Source organism: Peromyscus californicus, unplaced genomic scaffold (genome assembly GCF_007827085.1).
Source record: "Peromyscus californicus insignis strain IS unplaced genomic scaffold, ASM782708v3 Scaffold_5__1_contigs__length_169319896, whole genome shotgun sequence".
In the NCBI taxonomy this organism is placed as follows: domain Eukaryota; kingdom Metazoa; phylum Chordata; class Mammalia; order Rodentia; family Cricetidae; genus Peromyscus; species Peromyscus californicus.
The window spans coordinates 52,766,276-52,789,363 of NW_026294573.1; the positions used below are offsets into that span (position 1 = coordinate 52,766,276).

General features: G+C 37.3%; 1 protein-coding gene across 11 annotated transcripts in view; it reads left to right on the forward strand.

The window, feature by feature from the left end:
* Window positions 1-23,088, forward strand: part of Dock7 (dedicator of cytokinesis 7) — a 201,313-nt gene that overhangs the window by 101,901 nt on the left and 76,324 nt on the right. For 10 of the 11 annotated variants that reach the window (XR_008213675.1, XM_052716301.1, XM_052716302.1 and 7 more), the window contains exons 15-22: window positions 231-348; window positions 3,674-3,744; window positions 7,139-7,277; window positions 8,125-8,226; window positions 13,204-13,290; window positions 14,381-14,612; window positions 18,959-19,123; window positions 21,098-21,267. Coding sequence is in view for 10 of the 11 variants with exons in the window: in XM_052716301.1 (XP_052572261.1) it covers window positions 231-348; window positions 3,674-3,744; window positions 7,139-7,277; window positions 8,125-8,226; window positions 13,204-13,290; window positions 14,381-14,612; window positions 18,959-19,123; window positions 21,098-21,267 (1,084 nt within the window). In the remaining variant the exon portion in view is untranslated. Of the gene's footprint in view, window positions 1-230; window positions 349-3,673; window positions 3,745-7,138; window positions 7,278-8,124; window positions 8,227-13,203; window positions 13,291-14,380; window positions 14,613-18,958; window positions 19,124-21,097; window positions 21,268-23,088 lie in introns of those variants that run through there. The other variant, XM_052716311.1, reaches the window with a different exon arrangement.

A 23,088-nucleotide genomic window follows, 5' to 3' on the forward strand; every position in this document is an offset into this window, starting at 1 on the left:
TAAAATCAGGATCTATGTGATTGCTATGTGTTTGAATGCTGCTCTAAGAATCAACTACATGAGAAGACTCAGCACAGGTACTAGCAAATAGCAATTGAATCCTTTTGCATCTGTTTCTTTTGTGATAGCTAGTGAAAGACAGACAGTATTAGATATGTATTCACTGTAACTTTTACACACAGTAGTCTTAGATATGCACTCACTATGGCTTACATGTTTTGGTTTTACAGAAATCTACTCTACATTTATCCTCAAAGCCTTAATTTTGCCAACCGTCAAGGTTCTGCCAGAAACATCACAGTGAAAGTCCAGTTTATGTACGGAGAGGATCCGAGCAATGCAATGCCGGTAAGAACTCCTCTTCACTGTTTCTCTTGTTCGTACTTATTCACATAGATGAAGTTTCTGTTGTGTTTTGTATCACAGACTGGCAGCTCTAACTGTAATTTAATGTGATCCTTTAAACTAAATTTCTAACTGGGAAACTTCCTGAATATAGTAATATGCTTCATTCTAATTACTTATGAGTACTTGGCATATGTTAAGCATTCCTAGAGGTGCAAAGATGAATAAGTGAATAATCTAGAGAATGTAATGTAGTGAGTGAGAGACTGCAGCCAAGTCCATCTAGGAGATGCTCTCAGAGAACAGGGAGCTTTCCTTTCCTTTTGGCACTTGAGATTCTGATTTTCCTCAGCGACTCCGCCCCCAGCCCCGCCCTTAGGATGAATGGCAGGTGAAGGAGGTAGGAGGTGATATGGTCATTTGCACATGGCCCCTGGAGGATAATACATGTGTCTGTTTCCAACTTTGTCAAGAAACTGACCATCTTGGGTGCACAGTAGATTCATCTAGGGAGTTGTTAAAATTCCCAGTGCCAAGGCTGAATCTCATTTTAATTAACTCATCTCTGTGGTTTTTAAACTAAGTAGCAATTTAAAAAATTCTCATCAAGTGATTAAATTTGTACCAAATGTTGAACTGTGGTATGTGTTATTGGAAGACATATAGAGTCAAAGGAAAAGGTGTTCAGAGATGGGAGAGGATGCCTAACAGATGACAAGTGAGCATCTTATGAAGAAGTTCCTGTTCTAAAGTGAAAGGGTAATGGCGGTGAGTCTGGATAGTGGAGCGAGGAAGGTCCAGGACTGTCCCTGAGAGAGATGACTACAGTGAAGCTGCCACTGAGCCAGGAGTGATGGAAGACAAGATAGACAGCGAGGGTGGCCAGCCTGCAGTGATCGTGACACCACGGTTGCCATTGCTAACGAATTCAGGTTCTACGGCAGTAGAGATTTGGGGTGAGAGGCATATGCTATGGCAGATTTAGCCTCAGACAGTGTGAGTGTAATGAGAATGCTGAGCTCAGCACGGGTGCGTTGTTCACGGGGCCTTGTATTATCCTTCAAATCTCTGTTAATCAAGGTCTTTGGAGTTTCCTGCTCCCCGGAAAGATGTGTTTTCTTCTTTCCTTTTGCCTCAGTTGTATCCACTTGTAAATTCGCTTGACATCAGTGAACACAAATTATTCATCTTTGTATTCTCTTTTGGCAGCTGTTTCAGATCTCTACATGTAATGTTGAGTTGAATAAATATTTGTTGAATAGGTGTGGAATTTATTTCTGAGGCTTAAAATTAGCATTTTGTTCTTTACTAGATCCTTATTTCTGCTAAATGAATAAATGTGCTGTTTTAATTGAGGTAATATACTGTGAAAACAGATACAGTACATGAATTGCCATGTGGGGTTGAGCTTTATGAAAGATGTCATATATGTCAAAGTATGTTGCATTGTTTACTTATCAAAGTCTTCCATGTCTTAACATATTACTGGCTTCTTCCACATAGCAGTGGGTGAATTCCGCATGTACTGGCACTTAGATCCCTCCCTCTTTAGTGCTAGGACAGCATTTTCTTTCACAATGTAGTTGCATGCTCATTTGTTGTATGCATTAGATTGTGAGCTCCTTGAGGGCAGGGAGCCCGTCTCATTTATACCTGTATCTTAATGCTTATCACAGTGCTTGCCACTTAATTATTGCTCAGCCTGTGTTGCTCAGGGACTGAAATACATTGTCAGTGATCACAATGAAACCTGTTCTACTTTGTTCTGTTCTGGTTGCATAGAGAAATATTTTGCTTTGTGAAAAGAGATAGCTTCTAAAGAGAAAAGGTGCTGTATTCCTTTCATCTGTACATTAATATTTATATGAGAGTATAATGTTTTTATGTTAGTGTAAATGACTGCTATGAAAATATATGTATATATTTATGGGCATAATGCATATGTTTTTGAAATATAAAAATTCAAAGGGTCTTCATATAAATGTTTGATTATATTATTGTTAGTATGACAAAACTGTAAAGTTTGTAATTATGACACTAAAATAAAATTTTATAAGAGTATATTAAGGTAACTGGGTTTGGTGGTGCATGCCTGTAATCCCAGTACTTGGGAATCTGACATAGGAAGATCAAGAATTTGAAGCCATCCTGGACTACATACCAAATTTAGGTCCAGCCTGGGATCCCATCTCAAATTAAAGTAAGAACAAAATGAAAAGAAACATACTAAGGCATGGAAAATTGACCAAATAAAGCTTATCAAAGGGAGTAAATATTGCTGTATTTGCTATTCCTTTAAAATAGAAGCACCAGCTTGAAGTGTCAGAAAAAGAAACAAATGCCAGTTACCTCCTTTACAAAAGGAGCAGACTAAGTTGTCTCAGTTTGATCATGGACCTGCACTCACATGCATATGTAAAGATAACTGCCAGATTTAAAGCGTTTAATCTGTGGCATTTCTTAACTGTACTGTTATAGTAGTCATAACAATGACGTTGACATCAGTCTCTAGTTAACAGTGTTCCTGCTTCGGTTGTTTTACCACTAAGATTTCTGTGTGAGTACCCTACATTTTTTTTAATGTGGTGAAATTTAAAAATAATATAATCACAAGTCTAAAATAGAGTACCTCCATTATGAAATACCTTGCAGGGTGTACAAGAAGCAAAAAGATAAACAGCATGACCTAAAAGTCTTTTGTATCATTTATAAACAACTGATATTTGACCTTGAGAATGGCTCTCATGTTTTACTAAAGCCACCACTTTGTAAAGTATATTTATGCCACCGTGCTACGGTAATTTTCTTATAAGTTTAAAGTGATATGTTATACCCTGAATGTTTAGTTTCTTTAAGAAAAAGGAAAGAGGGCTGACGATATAGTTCGGTTGCTAGAAACCTTGCCTAGTATGCATGAGGCCCTGGGTACATAAAACTAGGTGTGATGGTGTATGCCTTTAATCCCAGTGTTAGAATCAAAGCCATCCTCAAGTACATGTGAACTTCAAGGCCACCTTTGGTTACATGAAGCCCTGTCTCAAAAAAGTGGGAGGTGGGATGAAGACAAACGTATCTTATTACTCAGTGGATAGAAATATAATTGTAGAAGCTTTCTGAATGGTTGAATGTCAGATGGGTCTATCATTGAAAAGAAATCTATAGTTGAGCAGTTAAGCTTTTAAAGATCGTTAAGTAGGCACATTGTTCTTCACTGGGCTGATTTTGCCCATTTTCTCAAGTAGTTATTAAAGCATACAAATTCTTACATAGATATGAAACATCCAGCATTTATTACAACCAAGTTTCAACATGCTGTTATTTGTTACAGGTAATCTTTGGTAAATCTAGCTGTTCAGAATTTTCAAAGGAAGCCTATACAGCCGTAGTATATCATAACAGGTACTGAATTAAAATATTTCTTTCAAAGTTACTCACTTCTTAGTGGCATTGTTAGCACTCACATTAGTATGTTTACCAAATGCTTTGCTGCACTGAATGTGCAAAATTCACAGCTGACATCAGAATGACAATATTCAGTCTATAGATGCACAGTTCTTCTTTGTAGACGTCTCAAATGTAAGGCTTTATACAAAAAGCATCTTTTAAAAAAATTCTATTTCTTCCGTGTAGTTATTGATTAGCGTTTTGGCCTCTGGTCCTTTGATCTTTGCCTGTTACTTTCCCCAGACACTTTCTTGTTTTGTTGAATTCTCCTGTGCTCAAGCCCACTGACGTGGTGGGTGATGTGTTCAGCCTCCCACCATCCTTTGACTGAGTGGCTCTCCAGTTTTAGTTCTACGGGCAGTTGCTAGCCCTAGAGAGCTTTTCTTTTCTTCTTTATGTGTGTGTGTGTGTGTGGTGGGGTGGTGGTTATTGAATGTAGTTAAGGACAAAAAGTCACACAGTTGTCCTGTTGGGTTGGCTGTTGCAGAACTGTGCTGTTGGATCTCCTGTGGGGCTGCAGTCATTTGTTTACCTTCTGTTAGCCCCTCGTTTACAGTCTCCTTGGGAGGGAGTATTTTGGTTTGGTTTTTATTCTGTACCTTTTCTCTCATGAACCAGTAGCTATGGGGTTTCCTGCAGCTTGTCTGTCTTCTGCATTTCTAGCTTACTGATTATGGTTGTCAGACTTGAGACATATTTTTGACACGTTTGACAAATGATGTCCAACGTAATTTCTCTATTTACTGCCTCAGATTATCCCCATACTTGTCTGCCTTTCCTTCTCTCTCAGGAGTAGCAATGGCCCCTCTCCTGCTCAGTGTGACTCATTGCCATCTGCTCCTAGTCTTGTTCCACTTCGGGAGAGTGTGCATCAGCTCCTGCCTCTTTCCATCACAGCTGTTTATGGCCCCATCCATTACTTTGAAAGGCAAGGTCATGCTTCCTGTGTAACCAACACCGGGTCTTTCCCTGGTGCTGTTACATGGTGCACGCTTTCTTGATCTCCTCCGTCTTTCTCACCTTCATCTGGTACAAATTTCAGTTTCTGTCTGCTTTTTGAGATTTTCTATCTGTAGTGATTTGTTTTTAAAGCATAGGCACTTCACACAAAATACTAAAACTTTGCTCATAATTCTTAGAATCTCTGTTTGACTCCTCCTAAGTGATCTTATCTGTCTCTTTCTGTTAGGTTCAATGAAAATACTTCTACTTTAGCCTTTATACAGAATGCTTCCAAATCAGTTCTAGTCCTGACCTTTTGTACTCAAGTATCTTTTCACTGACCGATGAGACACACTGGTTTGTGTGTCCTCTCTTCCTGATTTCCATGCTTGTCTTCATGACTCTATATTTTTAATAATTTTTCTGGTTCAGAATTTGACATCTTTGACATTTTCCTTCTATTCTCTGGTATCTAATCAAACTTTTAAGTCTTAATATTCTTCTTTCTGCCTTTTGTGCTCTCTGTTTCTGGACCTTTCTTGGACCTGTGTTTACTAAACTTTACATATGCTTTTAAGCCTGTATCAAATATCTTATTCTGATCTCAAACTTGAAATAATTTGTTTACGTTTGTTCTTGAAGTGTTAACCTTATGTGCTCAAACATTTTCTACAAAGGACTAGGTAGTATATGTTCTAAGCCTGTGGCCACTTACCATATCTCTTGCAGCCAATGAATTCTGCCACTATAGGACAAAAGTGCCATAGTCAGTAAGTAATGTTACAGTAATGTGGTGTGTCTGTGTTCTAATAAAACTTTATTATGGACACTGAAATTTGAGTTTCATATCAAGAAATATATTATTGTTTTGATTTTTAAAAACCTTTTAAAAATATGAAGCGCATTCATGATCTTCAGGCTATATAAAATAGGTAGTGGACTGGGCTTGGCCTGTGAACATTGGCCAATCCTTGTTTTACAGTGTACCTTTTGACGTCTGTGTCCAATTCATAGTCCTACTAAGTTATACAACTTTAAGGGTAATTGTTGTCTTATTTATCTTTAAAACAACCACAAAAAAAAAACCCCATGCAGCCTAAATATGAGAAACCATCATTGATTCTTACAGATACTTATAATGTGATTTCAGGAAGAAATTAATCCAAACACTGTATACCAGCAAATACAGTTCTATAAAAATAACAATTTCTAAAATTTCTCAATTTGGCTGGGTCATTACTATTATTGTTTTAAGTCTTAGTGGAATTAACATGACAGTACCATCTGACATTGCTTATAAATTCAGGTTTTTATAATTCAGTGATGGTTGGTGAGCTTAGTAATAAGAAGCACACCTTTTAAAATGTTCAGCCAGTCATCAAATTCTCAGCTAGCATTAGCTCTTTCTTGTTATCATTATTTAAGGCCTAGTTCCACTTACTGTTTCTGTGATCAAATCCACACCTGTTATTGTAGTTTTGAGTCTTATTTGAACAGGAAGAATATTGACTGATTAACATCTGAGACAGAAACTTGCCTGACAGGAAGGACAGCCTTCACTTTAAAGGTGGTTGGAACCATGTGACTTAGCTGTGTTTCCATTGGATATAATTCTGAAAGATGCTGAGAATGGAGAATTGAGATACCTCCATTGAGTTCTATTCTTTTTATTTGTGTATCACAAAAAACCAGCTTGATTCTATTAAAGTGCCCCTTGAGATCATGCCCCTCCTGTTGAGATGAAGCATCATGACCATCAAGCATGACATTCTTGTATTAGTGTAATGCTCAGGAGCACTTTGATGCTGTTGGATACGTGCAGTTTGTGGACTTTCTCTGATTATGACTTTCTTTGTTTCCTTGTGTCAGCAGTGGTCTGTTTGCTAACATATTTATTCCTTTTAACAATGGAACACTTGAGAGAAAACATTCCACAGAGAGCCTAATTTTCTTTAGAGATCCCTTTCCCAAATGGTAATTGTACTCCTACAAAAGAAAAGTGTTTTCCTATGGGTATGGCTTAAAAATATATACTTGCAATACTGTTTTGACTTTTCTGTGCAGTGTGTGCCAGATTTGGTTCATAAATGTAGGACAGCATCCAACGTGAAGATCTCAGTATCTAGGCAGTAATTATTAATGAATTTTCTAATAGTAGGGTGCTTCAGCTCATTAATAAAAATGTAATGAACAGTTTCAGAAACTGTTAGTTCCCTCATCTGGAAGTAGAAGTTAATTATTTCGAATTATTGCGAACAATGAAAAAAATATCCTCGAGTAGATGAAAAATAATGCATGAACCTAAAAGTTAATCTTAAGATCATCCAGATAAACAAATACAATAATTATTCATTTGAACAAATTACTGACTATTGATTTTTTGTTTCTTTTATTTCTTTGTATGAAGGTCTCCCGATTTTCATGAAGAAGTCAAGGTTAAACTCCCTGCCACTCTAACTGACCATCACCACTTGCTCTTTACTTTTTATCATGTTAGTTGTCAACAAAAACAAAACACTCCTCTTGAAACCCCAGTTGGATATACAGTAAGTCTCTTCGTTAAATATTTATATTAAGGGATCTTAAGTATAATAAAACATTTATGAAATTTGGCGTTCAGTAGATGTTTTCTGTTGAATATTGCCCATTTGATTCTCTGTAATGTCAAAATTTGCACTTGGAAGAAAGCATCACCATCACAGATGCTCACCAATGTCCTTAGCTAGTTAATAACTTCATAAAACTTGCGTGTTAATTCTGATTAGTGAGTGTTTTCCAAACAGTGCAGTATAAACATAGAATAGAATGATTTGAATGTAAGACAAATTAAAGAAATCCATAGACAAGAAATTAAAGCCTTTGAATATTTTTAGCAAAAAAACAACCATTATGGTCAAATTGCCAGGGTTCAAACACAGTGAAGGCCAACATGAGGTGTCATCACAGTTTTATCGTGAAATTTATCCTTCAACTCAAAAGATGGAATTCATATTTCAGTATTTTTGTCTCTTATGTTAATGACAGGAATTATGGTAACTTAGGAGATAAATTATATTCTTACTCCCCCCCCCCCCAGTATTATGGGTTTCCCTATTTACCTCAAAACTACTGTTTTAAAATTCATTTATTTTATAGCCTTTTCTAGAACTGACTCTTCCTTGGATAATAAGGCTCTGTACTCAATATTGCATGTCAAAATAGTCATAGTTAATATGACTATTTTCATTAATTAAGTATTATCAGAGAATTGGACTGCTGAAAGCCCATTATTACTTAGGTAATTAAAAATCCTAATACGTGTTGATGATATGAGCAATTTAGGTTGTGCACATTCATAAAGCAGACAGTCCACATAATGATTTCTATAACAGACCCATGTCTCTTCATTTAAAGTGGATACCAATGCTGCAGAATGGACGGTTGAAGACTGGGCAGTTCTGCTTACCAGTCTCGTTGGAAAAACCACCACAGGCTTATTCAGTGCTTTCTCCTGAGGTCAGTACATCTCTGCATGCTTAATTCTCCTGACTGAAAGAAAAAAGTTTAAAAAAAAAAAAACATTAAAATGTTTACCAAACAAAGCTTTTCTGTTTCTTCTATGTGAATGTACATAATGAAGTAATACTTTTTTTGTTGATAATTTGTTGCTTGAATTTCTGAAAATCCTGTAATAAAAAACTTGGAGCCAGATATTAGGATAAATGCTGAAAGATCAGAGAGCCAAAGGAACAAGCCACTGCCACATTTCACCTTGTCAACTCCACAAATCCTCTAACTGAAATCCTCTGAGTCCTCAGCTGAAAGGGGTCCAGCCGAAAAAATGGTTTAGTTCCTGTCTCCTCAGGCCTTATATACCTTTCTCCACCCAGCCATATTACTTCCTTCCTAGTGCTGGGATTAAAATCATGTGATTCCCAAATACTGGGATTAAATGTGTGTGACTTCCAAGTACTGAGATTAAATGTGTGTACCACCACTGCCTGGCTCTGTTTCTCCTAGACTGAATCAATCTCATGTAACCCAGGGTGACTTTGAACTCACAGAGATCCAAATGGATCTCTGCCTCCTGAGTGCTAGGATTAAAGGTGTGTGCTACCACTGCCTGGCCTCTATGTTTAATCTAGTGGTTTGTTCTGTTCTCTTCAGGCAGATTTTATTAGGGTACACAATATATCACCACAATAATTACAATTTTTCTTTCTAAAATTTTGGAGCTTTTAGCTAGATGTGGTAACAAACTAGTACCTAAGTGGCTGAGACAGGAGGATTGACACAGGTTTGAAACTGGCCCGGGCTACATAGTGAGTATATGTGTGGTATAATTGTATGTATATGCATTTGCATGTGGAGAGGCCAGAGGTAAACATTGATGTCATCCTCAATCAATTGCTACCTTTTTGTTTGTTTGTTTTTGACCAAGGCCTTTCACTGAACCTGGAGCTCCCCAGTTTATCTAATTTGACTAGCAAGCAAGCCCCTGAGAGCCTCCTGCTACCCACCTTCCCCAGTACTGGAATGAGTACTATGTGTTACTATGCCTGGGTGCTTATGTGGGTAGTGGGAGAGAGAACTCAGGACCTCACACTTGCTGAACAAACATTTCACCAAATGAGCCATCTTTCCAGCCTTGATAATTCAAAAAAAAAAAAAATTATCATTTATTTATTTATTTATTTATTTATTTATTTATTTATTTATTTATTTATTTATTTATTTATTGTGTGTATGAGCTCACATCTATGTACATGTGCATCCCACCACACACATGTGTAGGTCAGAGGACAACTTGCTGGAGTCACTTTTTTCTTTCACCATGTAATATCCAAGGCTCAAACTCAGGTTATAAGACTTGTCAACAAGAGCCTTTATCCCACTATGCCATCTTGCTGGCTTAACTGATAAATTTTGAAATGTAAAATTAAATCAGTGACTAAGAAGAGTTATCTGTTAAAATAATTTTGGGAAAATTTTATGATCTGTATTATTACAGATATAAAACATAACGTTTCAATTTTTCAGTGATTTTGAGGGAAGATTCATAAAAATAGAAGTAATGTGGAGCTGGAGGGATGGCTCAGCAGTTCAGCTGCTCTTGCAGAGAACCCAGATTCACGTCTCAGCACACATACCAGGAGGCTTCTAGCTGCCTGTTGCTCCAGCTCTAGGGGACCAACATCCACTTCTGGACCCTAAAGGCAGATGCATACACTTAAAAACATATAACCATGTAGACAGACACATGTATGCAAATAAAAATATAAATAAAATCTGTAAAAACAAACATTAAATCATTTGATTATATGAATGATTACTAACATTTGAAATCATCTATGCTTTTTGATGTAATTATATTAAGATGAAGTATTTTATTTTCACATGTTATATATAGCTGCTATTGCAAAAGAGAAATTCTGTTGTCTCACTTTTTAGGAATATACACAGCAATGTTTTTTAATCTTCATTGAACTTGTACAAACCAATATGAGATCTGAATTGTTTACATAGTGTATAAAAAGAAACCCACTCATTTTTATTTTTGTATTCTGGAATACTGACACTTTCTAAATAGATTGCAGTACTTTTTTCTTTTTCTTTTCTCCCCCCTCCCCCCCAGACAAAATTTCTCTGTGTAGCAGCCCTGGCTCTCCTAGAACTTGCTCTGTAGACCAGGCTGGCCTTGAACTCAGATCCACCTGCCTCTGTCTCTTGAGTGCTGGGATTAAAGACGTGTCACCACCGCCCAACTAGGTTGCAGTTCTTTATTCCTATAATCAAACTCAAAGCTGGTGCTGACTTTGGGTCTAGAATAACCAATATGAGTTCTTTTTAGACTTCTTTTCCACTGACATTTTCTATTTAGTGATCTCACCAGGTCATAGACTAGCTCATTAATGTTGAATTTCTAAAAAGGCACAGTTATACATGGTCTTGCTAAATTCTGTCCCTGTTCCTTGCTTCCTACTACTTATCTTCCATGTCACATTTACTGCCAACGCAAATCGCTGAACTGTTCTGAATCTGGTTATAACCCATGCAGTCTGTTCCCTTAAGTCCTTTGTTCACTAAACGTGGTGGGAGCTTACAGAGACGCTCCCTTTAGCTATCTTGATACTCTACTCGTGTGCTGCTGTAAGTGGCGCTGCCTCTTTGGCATCCAGGATTATTTCCAGGATACACTGTAGACAGTCTACTCTAGCTTGTTTTCCACTGGACTCTTTGATGTTGGGTAATCTTGAACAAAATGAACTGCTGGAGTCTATTTCCCGTGTCTCCTATACCAAACAGTAACACCTCTCATGATGTGACCTGTGGTCTGTGTAAAGGCAGACGTTACCCGTTTCTGCTTCTTGTCTCACTCAGAAAAATCTTAATGAAGAATCAGTAGCTTCTGTTCACAAGCCTCTTGAAATAACTGTTCCATGATGACTAGTAAATCCCTCAGTGCTATTTTCAAAGAAACTTATATGTGTGTGTATACACACACACACACACACACACACACACACACACACACACACATACACACATACATACACACACACACACACATACACACCCGACCAGGCTATTGCTCTGACCCTCATCTCTTACCGTATTCTGTCACTTACTCTGCCCTCACCATGCACAGAATTTGTTCTTCCCAGTGAGGCGGGATGAGTGCATCTCCAGCCCAGGCCTTTGCACTTCCCTGTACTGACAGTGCTGTGTTCAAGACCTGCTCTTCATTTTCATCAAACATTCACTCAAATATCTCCTCAGAGAAGTCATCTGTGATGATTGTCCCTAAGAAGCCTCTGCTGCCTGACCTTGCTTTGTCTCTTTTCTCATCTTCTTTTTGCCATTGACTCAATGTTTATCTATTTAATGTCTATAGAATATAGAATATAGCAACACTGTAGTGATATCTGTATTAGAGAGTTCCACAGACATCTAAAATACAGAGTCTCCCAAATTGTTCTCGTTCTTGTTGACTACTGTTAGAACCTTTGAATGAAGGAAAGACCTTAACCACTAATGTGTCTCAGCAAAGTGATGATATCCCGGGTACATAACTCAGGAGCCATGTTTACTGGGCTCTAGGGAGCAAATTCGTAGTAGAGAGAAGTGTGTCCACCTGGAGCCAGAATTTTTTCCTCTCTGTAGAAGTATAAAATTTGGTGTAGACCATTCATCATAATTGCCTGGACCTTAAAACAGTTTTGTTTGTTTATGCCTGAACAATGTCAAATGAAATACATTTGTGTTTTACCTCATAAATTATACTTCTAGATGTTTATCTTAGAGATGTATTTGCATAATTGTGAGAAGTTCTGAATATTTGATTTTTTTTTTTTTTTTTTTTTTGAGACAGGCTTTCTCTGTGTTACAGAGTCCTGTATGTCCTGGAACTTGTTTTGTAGACCAGGCTGTCCTCGACCTCACTGAGATCTGCCTGCCTCTGCTTCCCGAATGCTGGGATTAATATTTGACGTTTTAAATTTAATAGTGGTTACATTACAAATGGGCTGTGATGGTTTCTGATTTATTATTTTATTTAATAATATAGTTGCCCATTAAATCTATTGGTCCAAGAGTTGGAACATTACTAATTTAAATCATTCATCTTCTCCCCCACTCCATATTTATTTGCTTTCATATTGCATTAAATTAGCAGATTTTTAAAAGATTGTTATCAAAATGTGCATGGCATTTTTTAACAGTGCCCAGATATTTATGCTGTCAATTCTCAGACTGTAGAACTGTTGAATTTATAAGCATGTTACACATTTTACTTGCATATTTTTTAAGGGGAAACAAATATTTTTGAAAAATAAAGCTGGGTTCCAAACCTTTATTATTTGCCTTAGTAGAGAGATTGAATCTCTGAGTTTGTGTGGGAATTTGAAATGGGAAGCTGGTTGTACTAGGTTTTCTTTTCTACACATAAAAAGTCAAGTCGGGGTACGGGGAGTTATCCCATATGTATTCTGCTTGTTCTGGCAAGACTTCAGATCTTTCTAGTTTTCATCTGTCACAAGGACGACTGGTCCCTGATGGCTGGATATGGTTGCCCTGGCTGGAGTCCCCTCTTTGGCTCTTTGGCCTGCCTTTCTCTCAGACCTAGTTCTGGATACATAAACTGCAAACCAAACAAGGACCTGCTTTTGGGTACTTGCAGGCTGGGTTTGCCAGCCTGTCTGTTCTTCTTCCAGCTGTCAGAGTCTTCATGTTCAGTCTGTTAGTTGCACCCAGGGTTTAGCTGTGTGCAGCATAAGGAATTCAGTGTGTATACTTGTATTGAAGGGTCCTTGGGGCAAGTTGAGACGAGCGAGGAGAAGACAGATACAATCAGAATACTTCAGTATGGAGTTCTCAAAGAAGAAATCAAAATAGGTATTTCCACATTACGTCTAGTCCTTTAGGTTAGGACTTTGTTTAGTGAGTTCATGATCCATTTGTAAGTGTGTAATTGTTCTGCTTGGTGTCTTACAGGTTCCTCTACCTGGGATGAAATGGGTAGATAACCACAAAGGAGTGTTTAATGTTGAAGTGGTTGCTGTTTCATCCATTCATACACAAGTGAGTTTAGTATTTTTTTAATGAATTTCAGTTAAATGAATTAAACCTGTTATCTCATGTCAGTTCTATTGTCTTTCCAGGCTTTAGGAATATATTTTAAAAACGTAGATTTAGACTTTTTTTTTCATTAACTACCATTAAATACTTTGCCCTTTAAATGTCATTGATGTATTTTGAACAATGAGGGTCTTTTTCTTTCTCTTCATTTCTGATACATGAAAAGCTATTGCCAGCTCATTTTGATTCTGACAAAGTCAGGTATCTCAAGTGGGAGGTTTTTAGAGATCATTTGCTCCAGGTTCGTGACCCTGTTAGTAGTGAGGAGGAGGGACATTGAATAACAGCACAAAGGTTTAGCTGGGAGACAAATCCAGCAGCAATTTGAGTGGAGAACATTTAAAATACAGACGTGTTCAAAATATTAAAGACGATTTGCTATTAAATGGATGTTAAAAGAATTCTGTGATAACAACAAATACCAGACCGAGAAGTATCAAGAAGTCCAAAGCAAGCTCCTAATGACTGACAGTCTGAGGAGAGGACACTGTTGCTGTAGGAACGTGGAGCTTGGCATTCTGTGGTGACAGAGAAACTTAGTGGCTAGGACCTGCCGTAGGGGCATGAGAGTCACCACTGCTGTGTGCACATCCACACCACCAGCCACCGCTAGGAAAATAAGAATCAGTCTTTCCAGTCCCCGTCCCCACAGACTACAGCTGATGAGGGATGGAAGGATCCAGCTCCTGTACTGCATGCTATAACAAGGAAGGTGGGGAGCTAGGAGAGTAAGTTAGTAACAGATGCAGGTTACTAAAGTGCCTGCCACAAGAATCGAGCTCCAAAAAATTAGTAAGACCATTACAAAAAATTAGTAAAATGAGATCCTTGAGTAACTGATGGTATTTAAGATGGCTGTTTCAAAATGATGAGTAAGAAGGGATCTATTAAATTGGAAACAGTGTTTGTATGTACGTGTATGTGCTTTTTTGCATTATTGATTAATACGAGATATTGATGTTCTGCAGTTCTTCTGGGTTTGATAATTAACGAGGTTAGAATTGTTTAGCTCTGTAATTGTTCATTATTTTAGGATCCTTATCTGGACAAGTTCTTTGCTCTTGTCAATGCTCTGGATGAACACATGTTCCCAGTCCGAATTGGAGATATGCGGATCATGGAAAACAACTTAGAAAATGAACTGAAGAGTAGCATTTCAGCCTTGAATTCCTCGCAGCTGGAACCAGTAGTCCGGTTTCTCCATCTTCTGCTTGATAAACTAATACTTTTAGTTGTTAGACCTCCTGTGATTGCTGGCCAAATAGGTAATTAAGTTTACTTGGGATGAATCAGAAATTTATAATTTTGAATTTCCAACTTAGATTTTAAAAAGAATCATGATTTCTTTTTTTTTTTTTTTAAATTTATTTATTTATTATATATACAGTGTTCTATCTGCATGTGTGCCTGCACACCAGAAGAGGGCAGCAGATCTCATTAGGTGGTTGTGAGCCACCATGTGGTTGCTGGGAATTGAACTCAGGACCTCTAGAAGAGCAGTCAGTGCTCTTAACCTCTGAGCCATCTCCCCAGTCCCCGAATCATGATTTCTGTTTGCTGTGTTTGCAGTGGGAGGAGGTGGGAAGGTGCTGCTGACTTGTATGTGCCAGAAAAATATGTATTTTTATAGACTTTCAATTAAACTACCGAAACAAATTAATATTCAATCACCAAAGATGTATTAAGCACTTACGATGAATCTGATACTCACAGACACCGTCCAAAGCTTGGTCCCTGCTACTAAGTTCTCATAGAGTAGTTCAGAAGAGTGGCCAATAGACAGTCCTATTACATTTCAGAGAGCATACAGTGTGTCCATTCTGCATTTTCATCTGTCTCTTATCCTCAGTTTCCTATAGCTCTTCTCTTTGTTTTCTCAGAATCACTGTATCTATTCTTTTGTACTTTGAAAATGAACTGTTTCTCATTTCCACCCTTTTCCAAATAAAAATCTGGGGAAGAAATTAAGCCTGAAAGATACGAGCTGCTCTGTTATTAACATTTTGTTAACCGGTGGCACTAAGGAGGTGTCTGTTCACAACCTGAGATATGTGCTCTTTTAGGGACAGTTGTGGGGGAAGTTCTTGAGTCGCATACTCACAGATGAATAGTTCTTAAGTCCTGTTCAGGGGAGAAGCCATATTCATGTAACACAGACACAAAGAACCTGGGAAGTTACGGGAAGACTTGTAAGGAATGAGCTATAAAGTAGAGGTGATGTGGGAGACATGAGACAATAGTAGGATTTTCTACCACACTTCCTGAAACCAGAAAATTATTCTATAGGAAACATTAGCCTTTGAAAGAGCTGGCTATAATTATGGAAGCAACGTGACCAAATGTTACCTTTAAAGACATACTGTGTAGGGGCAGGGAAGATGTCTTAGTGGGTGTAAGTACAGCAAGTGTGAAAGACCTGAGTCCAAAGTCTCCAAGAGCCTATACAAAAGCCAGATGTGTTGTGTGAGCATCTGCAATGCCCACATTACTATGGGGAAGTGGGAGATGGAGAAAAGGGACTTCCTGGAAGCTCATGGGCCAGATACCCTGATACACACAATAGAAAACCAGCAAATAGACGCTGTCTCAAAACAAGGTAGTAGATAGGCCAGCATCTGAGGTTGGCTTCTGACCTCACATGTGCTGTTGGCACATCTGTACCCTTCACACCTGTGTTGTGGCGCACACGCTCGTGCACTCACATACAGAAATGGATACACAAAGGTTGCTGTGTGGAGATGGGTTGAAAATGGAAAGATCTAAAGACAGGGACAAGTTTGAAGTCATGTACAGTCTCCTACCAAAAATGATAGAAGTCCTAATATAAGGCAGGTGAGACTAGACCAAGGAAAAGAGGATGGATTTGGGTTCATAAGATTACTGTGTGGATGGCTTTTAAGAGAAGAAAGTTATTATTTGTTCAGGATTGTAGAAATGGAATTAATAATAATTACAAGGCATTGGTCAGAATAGCACTGTGTGCTTTCTTTTCATTTCTGTATGAAATCCTCTCAGCAACCTTGAGTAGTCCTGTCCTAATCACTCCTCGAGTGCCATGACAGCACACCATGACCAAGGCAACTTTCTTCTGAAAGCATTTAATCTGGGACTCATGGTTTCAGAGGATTAGCATCCATAACCATCATGGTGGAATCATGACAGCAGACAGGCAGGCCTGGTGCTGTAGCAGTAGCTGAGAACTAACTTCTGATTTATACACGAGGCAGACAGAGAGCTAACTGGGAATGATAGGGGCCACCCCCAATGACACACATCCTCCACAAAGCCAATCCTTCCAAACAGTTCCATCAGCAGTGGACCAAGCATTCAAATGTATGAGCTTACAGGGGCCCTTTTTACTCAAACCACCACGCCACCACTTCACAGATGAGTACAGGGGTGAACATGTTCAAAAGTTTTGCTTAAAGTCATTCAGCTATAACCACACAGCCAAAATTCAACCCAAGCAGCGGTTCTAGAGTACATCTCTTACCTAACAAGTGTCCATTGATGAGGTATTTAAGAACAGTCTAATCTAATTAAAGGAAGAAATGTAAGAAGTTTGTTTAGAGATTTGATTCCCACCCGACGTGGTGCCTACAACTATCTGCAGTTCCAGTTCTAAAAGGCTTTGATGCCCTCGTCTGGCATCTTTGGGCCCCAGGCACTAATGTGGTATACTTATTATATACGTGTAGGCAAAAGATTCATACACATAAAATAAAAATAAAATCTTTAGTAGTAGTGGCGCACACCTTTAATCCCAGCACCCTAGGAGGCAGAGGCAGGCAGATTTCTGTGACGTTGAGGCCAGCCTGATCTACAAAGCGAGTTCTAGGACAGCCAGAGTTGTTACACAGAGAAACCCTGTCTTCAAAACAAAACCAAAAACAAACAAAGTTCGGTTAGAAGGGAAAGCTAGAATGAATGGAGCATCAGAATGAATTTGAGGATGCTGAGAGAAGATGCAATAGTTAAGGCACTTGTGGCTCTTCCAGAGGATCAAGGTTCAATTCCCAGCATCCACTTGGAGGCTCACAACCCTCTGTAACTCCAGCTCAAAGGGATCCAACACCCTCTTCTGGCCTCCCCCAGCCATACAAGTGATGCACAGACATACATGCAGGCAAAACACCCACACACATAAAACAAGATAAGAATTAAAAAGTGAATGTTTACATACTGAGATAAATCATTTACAAAATAGGAGAAAAATACAAGAAGATGGAGTAAGAAAAGATTTAACCATTGAAGCAAGTTCAGGAAATGAAAGTGTAGTTAGATATCTTATGCTTTTTTTTTTTTTTGGAAAGGTGATAGGAATATTAGTTTCCAGTAAATTTGTAGATAGATTTGAGGCCTTTCAGCTTTATGCATGTCCTGGGTGATGTAGAAGGTGAGAATTGCTAAGAAGGGAGTAAAGTGGATTTTTTAAAATATAATTTAATTTAACTTTTATGTGTAGGGGTATATTGCCTGAGTGTATGTATATGTATGTGTACCTCATGCATGCCTGGTACCCAGTGGAGGCCAGAAGAGGCCATCAGATCCCTGGAACTGGAGTTACAAATGGTTGTGAGCCACCATGTGAGTGGTGAGAATTGAGTCTGGGTCCTTTGGAAGAGCAGTCAGTGCTCTTAACTACTAAGCCATCTCTCCATCCCCTGGACCTAGTTTTGAAAAGGATTCTGCTGAATTGGAGTAGCCACTGTGAGGGGGAAAGGAAAGGAGCTAACCAGGAACCAGGAGGCTGCTAAACCTCAGGATTCTCTCTCTGCCCTCTGGTCCATTTAGTTTAGGACATGTTCTTTAATCTTGTAAATAGCCATTTCACTTGATTATTTCACTTTTAGGAAACTTAATTGGCCTCATTTATCTGTCCATAATTCCCTGTCCTGATAAATAAATCACAGACCTGACTCTGACACCCTTTTCAGATGTCTGCTTGGTTTAATAGTCCTAGTTCTTCAGGACTGACAGTGTGCTGTCAGAATTCTGATTTTAAAAAGTTCTTGAGGTGTGTCGACATGGATAACGGATTGAGTAGGTGGTGGTATTTTGACATGTCAAGAGCTTTGCATCTTTCTGCTTTTCTATCCCCTCCCCCTTCTAATCCTTTTATAGATTCAGTAATTTCAATCAAGTTGCTTGCCCACTGTCCTCTATTCATAGTACTGTTTTTAATGATTTATTTTTATTATTATTTTGAATTTCTTTAAAAATAATAGATGCTTATTGTTGCTCTTTAGATTTTCAGAGTCATCTTTAAAATGAGTAGTTAATTCTCGAGTTTGTATAGAAAATGGATTTCTCTGTGCTTTGTATTACTTTTCAAAATATTGTGTATGTTAAACACTTTTAACTAATTTTAACTAATCTAACCCATACAATTTTTACATTAAATTCATAAAATGGGTTATTTTTCCTTTTGTTTTCAAGAATAATTTTTGTCAAGCTATTTCAAAATATCAAAATCAATGTACTATTTTTATACACTTACTGTGTCTTATCATTCTACTTATAGCCTTTTATAAACGGGAAAGAACCTTCATTTTGTGGAACTGCAAATGAGAAACCATTAAAGCAAAAATTTTTTCTTCTTTCTGAAAAGTTAATCTAGGACAAGCATCTTTTGAAGCTATGGCATCAATTATAAATCGACTTCACAAAAACTTAGAAGGAAATCATGACCAGCATGGCAGAAATAACCTTCTCGCATCGTATATCTATTATGTGTTCCGTCTGCCAAATACTTATCCTAATTCACCATCACCAGGTATTTTATTCTTTTTAGTATTAAACTGTCTTTCATATTCATGCTAATTCTGAAGCAGTGATGAAGCTCACTGTGTGACTCACACATTCACAACATTTATTTACTCTGTTAAGGAACATTCACAGTGCTAGTCATTGAAGGGTTATGTTTCATTTTTAAAGCATCATTATATATACAGCTTCCTTTAAGTTGAATTGGAGAACTTGGTTAAGTTAATTATTAGAACTGAACCTTGACAATCACTTCATCCATCTCTGAAAGCATTTCATCATTTCTTGTTAAAATTAGTAGAATATTTTATTTGCCATTCAGAATGGTTTTAGACCTTTAGGGAGATACATGGTAGACTGATAATTTTCTATTAATCCTAAAGGTCCATAGTAATGTAAAAATGATTGTCTAGAAAGCGTCCCAATTTCTTCATACCAGTAAAATTACATAAGTTTTCTGAATATTAAAGCCTCAGCTAGTTACTTGTCTTTCTTATGATGTTGATGATAGTGGTGTTTGTGAGGAATGTTTGAGTTTGTATTTCCATTTAGTTAGTTAGTTAATTATTTAACTTTTGAAACTGCTTACCTGTTTGCTGTATAAGCAATAGCTTGTCCCTAGTGATGACGGTACGTGCCCCTTTGCAGCTATTGGCAATGTTATTGATTTAAGCTTTAGCCCAGAATTTTTTTATTGTTATTGTTGTGAAAAGATGAATATTTGTCTTTCATCCTGACCCATAATTTACTATCTTGATTTTAGTTATATAACTTGAGAATCTGAGCATGTGAGTGACAGTGGTAAACCCAGAATGCTTCTCTATCTTCCTTTTTGCTTGATTCAGTTTGATTAAGATTTTGCACATTTTACATATAACTTTTTCCTGGCCTAAAAAAAGTATATACATTAATTAGTTGTCAGATTTGTGTCATTTTCAATAAGACATTTGAAAATGTTCAACAATCCAAAGACATAGATAGAGCTGGGGAGATGGCTTGTTCTGTAAAATGCCTGTCATAGAAGCATGAGGGCCTGAGTTTGGGCTCAGAACTCTTGTTAAGCCACATATGGTGATGCAGACTTCTAATCCCATAATGGAAATACAGAGGATCCCTTGAGCTTGCTGAGCAGTGGATCTGCTGAATCAGTGAGATCAGGTTGAGAGACCCTGTCTCTAAAATCTAAGGGACAGGCAAGTGAGGAAGACAGCACACACACACACACACACACACACACACACACACGCACACACACTTTTATAGTATATACATACATGTGCACCCACATACACAAAAAGATGTAGATAATGAATATAATTGCTGGGTATTTGTGTTTTTATGTCACATGTTTGAAAGAAAATAAAATGCTTGATTTTATTCAGACAAAGGAATTCTTTGCTTTTTTTGTTTTCTTAATGACCTAGGCTCTTAGAATTGTCTTTAGGTTTGTTTGTTTTGTGTGTATGTAAAACAGAGATACCATTTTGTTATTTTTAACATCACTCATGAAGATAGAGAAATAAAAACATACTTTTATTGACGTGATACTGGTAATAATTGGATTTCCCTATATATGTGACCATATATCAAGGGGCAGAGTGGAAAGTGTGGACAAAAGGGAGAGAAGAGGTATCAGCTGTGGCATTTTGTGTCCTAGTCACTACTGTGGTTGAGTAAAAAAGGCAGTGTTTCTTATTCAGTTTATTTTTTATTGTTCATATAATATAGAAGCATTTAAGAGAGTGATTTTTACTTAAAATTCATATGGTTTGTGTTAGCTGTTATGAAGTAGAATTTCATATTGGTTCTTCAGTGTTTTTGTTTCCAATGGTTTTTTTTTTTAAAAGAAAACCTGTGCTACTTTTCTTTTAGAAACTAAAGCAATTCATGATTGTTGTGGGATTTTGTAAAGTGTTTAGTTATTTTTTGGGGGTCTTTTCCTGGTTTTCTCTCATTAATTACGTGCTTCTTGTTGCAACTCTAGGTCCTGGGGGTTTGGGAGGTTCAGTGCATTATGCCACAATGGCTAGGTCTGCGGTGAGACCTGCAAGCCTTAACTTAAATCGTTCTCGAAGCCTGAGCAACAGTAATCCAGATATATCTGGTACTCCTACATCACCAGATGATGAAGTTCGGTCAATCATCGGCAGTAAGGTAAACTGAAGACATGGCTATCCATTTATGACAGTTATCCAAGTATTTAATTTATTCTTAATTTTAAAATGTATTTGAGTTCAAAATAAGCAAGGAATTGTTTTCTGGTTTACTTGAGTTAGGAATAAGCAAGAAGTTTATATTCCTATTCTGTCAATAAATAGTTTTCATGTTTCTATTAAATATGTTCGCTGTTACAAACTGGTCTATACATTGTGCATTAAAAAAATTGCCAAATTCTAAAATTTGTCCAGGATAAATCATCACATATAACTTGTCTGATATCCCATCATGTGAAAAATTCTTAGATCAATTCTATAGCATGGGAGAGACCTGTGTGACTGATGTGTACAAGAAACATGCTGTCATTGAGTTCAAGTGTGAGTTCCTCCTTCAGGAAAGCATCCAGAATAAGTTACTGGCCTTGGTTGATAATAGAGCTACATTTCACATGAACCTCTATGGATGGTACTAGGATTTGAGAAGTGTGATTATGTAATGATGGTTAGTAATTACGCTAGACAAGAGAGAGGCCATCTAGGTTATAGAAGACCCACTTATACTTTATTCAGAGCCTCCATTATTATCACATAAAAAATATTCAGGAAAAATTAATTTTCTACACGTAAAATATGGTGGTGGCACATGCCATTAGTCCTAGCACATAGGAAGCAGAGGCAGGCAGATCTCTGTGAGATCAAGGCCAGACTGATCTACAAAGCGAGTTCTGGGATAGCCAGAACTGTTATACAGAGAAACCCTGTCTTGAAAAAACAAAACAAAACAAAACCAACCAACCAACCAACCAACCAACCAACAAAAACACAAAGATAACACTGAGTTTAAGCTTAGGAAAAGTACTCAAGACTTTTAATCTTATTTTTTACCCTCAATTGTTTCTTGTTTAGTAGGGACAGTACTTAGCACTTATATACTATAAAGTGTAGTTTGGTAGTAGAATGAGTCAGGTTTGTGAACTGCAAGTATTTATTGTCCAAAGGCTATACATAGCATATTCCTCAAGATACTACCTTAAAAAGATCCCTTAACAGCTCACTACTGTCTCTGTAGTTATAGTTCCAGGAGATCTGATACCCTTACACAGACATGCAGGCAAAAGCACCAATGCATATAAAATAAAAATAGATAAATCATTTAAAAAATTTTTTTAAATCTCCTTCTTTAAAAAAAAAGGATCCCTTAATTTCTATAGAATTTACATTGTGCCTCACAACAATTACTCTTTATATATTTGTTATATAACTTTAAGATTTAGAACTAGGTGTTCTATATTAATTGATTAGTTTTGCTTTTTTAAAGATCATTAAATGGAATGTAGTAACAATTGTACATATATACATACATATATATGAAATTGTATACATATATATGTATGTATATTAATTTCTTTTTTTAAGAAAATGGTCACCACAGCATGAAAATTTGTCTTGTAATAGCTCTCTCCTGTGGTAATTAATTTTTTTTCTTTTGAGACAGTCTCATTTTGTAGCCAAGGCTGGCTTTGAACTCCTGTTCCTCTCTCTTGAGCCTCCTAAGTGCTGTGATAACAGGTATGTGCTGCCAGCCCAGATCTAATAAAATTTTATTTTAAGTAGTTTCACATTTTTCCCCTCTGTTGGAAAAAATAATAATTACTTTCATATTTTTTCCCAATGTTAATAATATTTATCTCATAAAATGTGAGGAGTCTAAATTTTTTGTATGCCTATTCTTCATTTGTTCTTATTTTATTGCCCAGGTGATTCAGTGGCCCCTTCTCCTTTAGAGATACTGTCTTTTATCTCAATCATGGTCTTACCT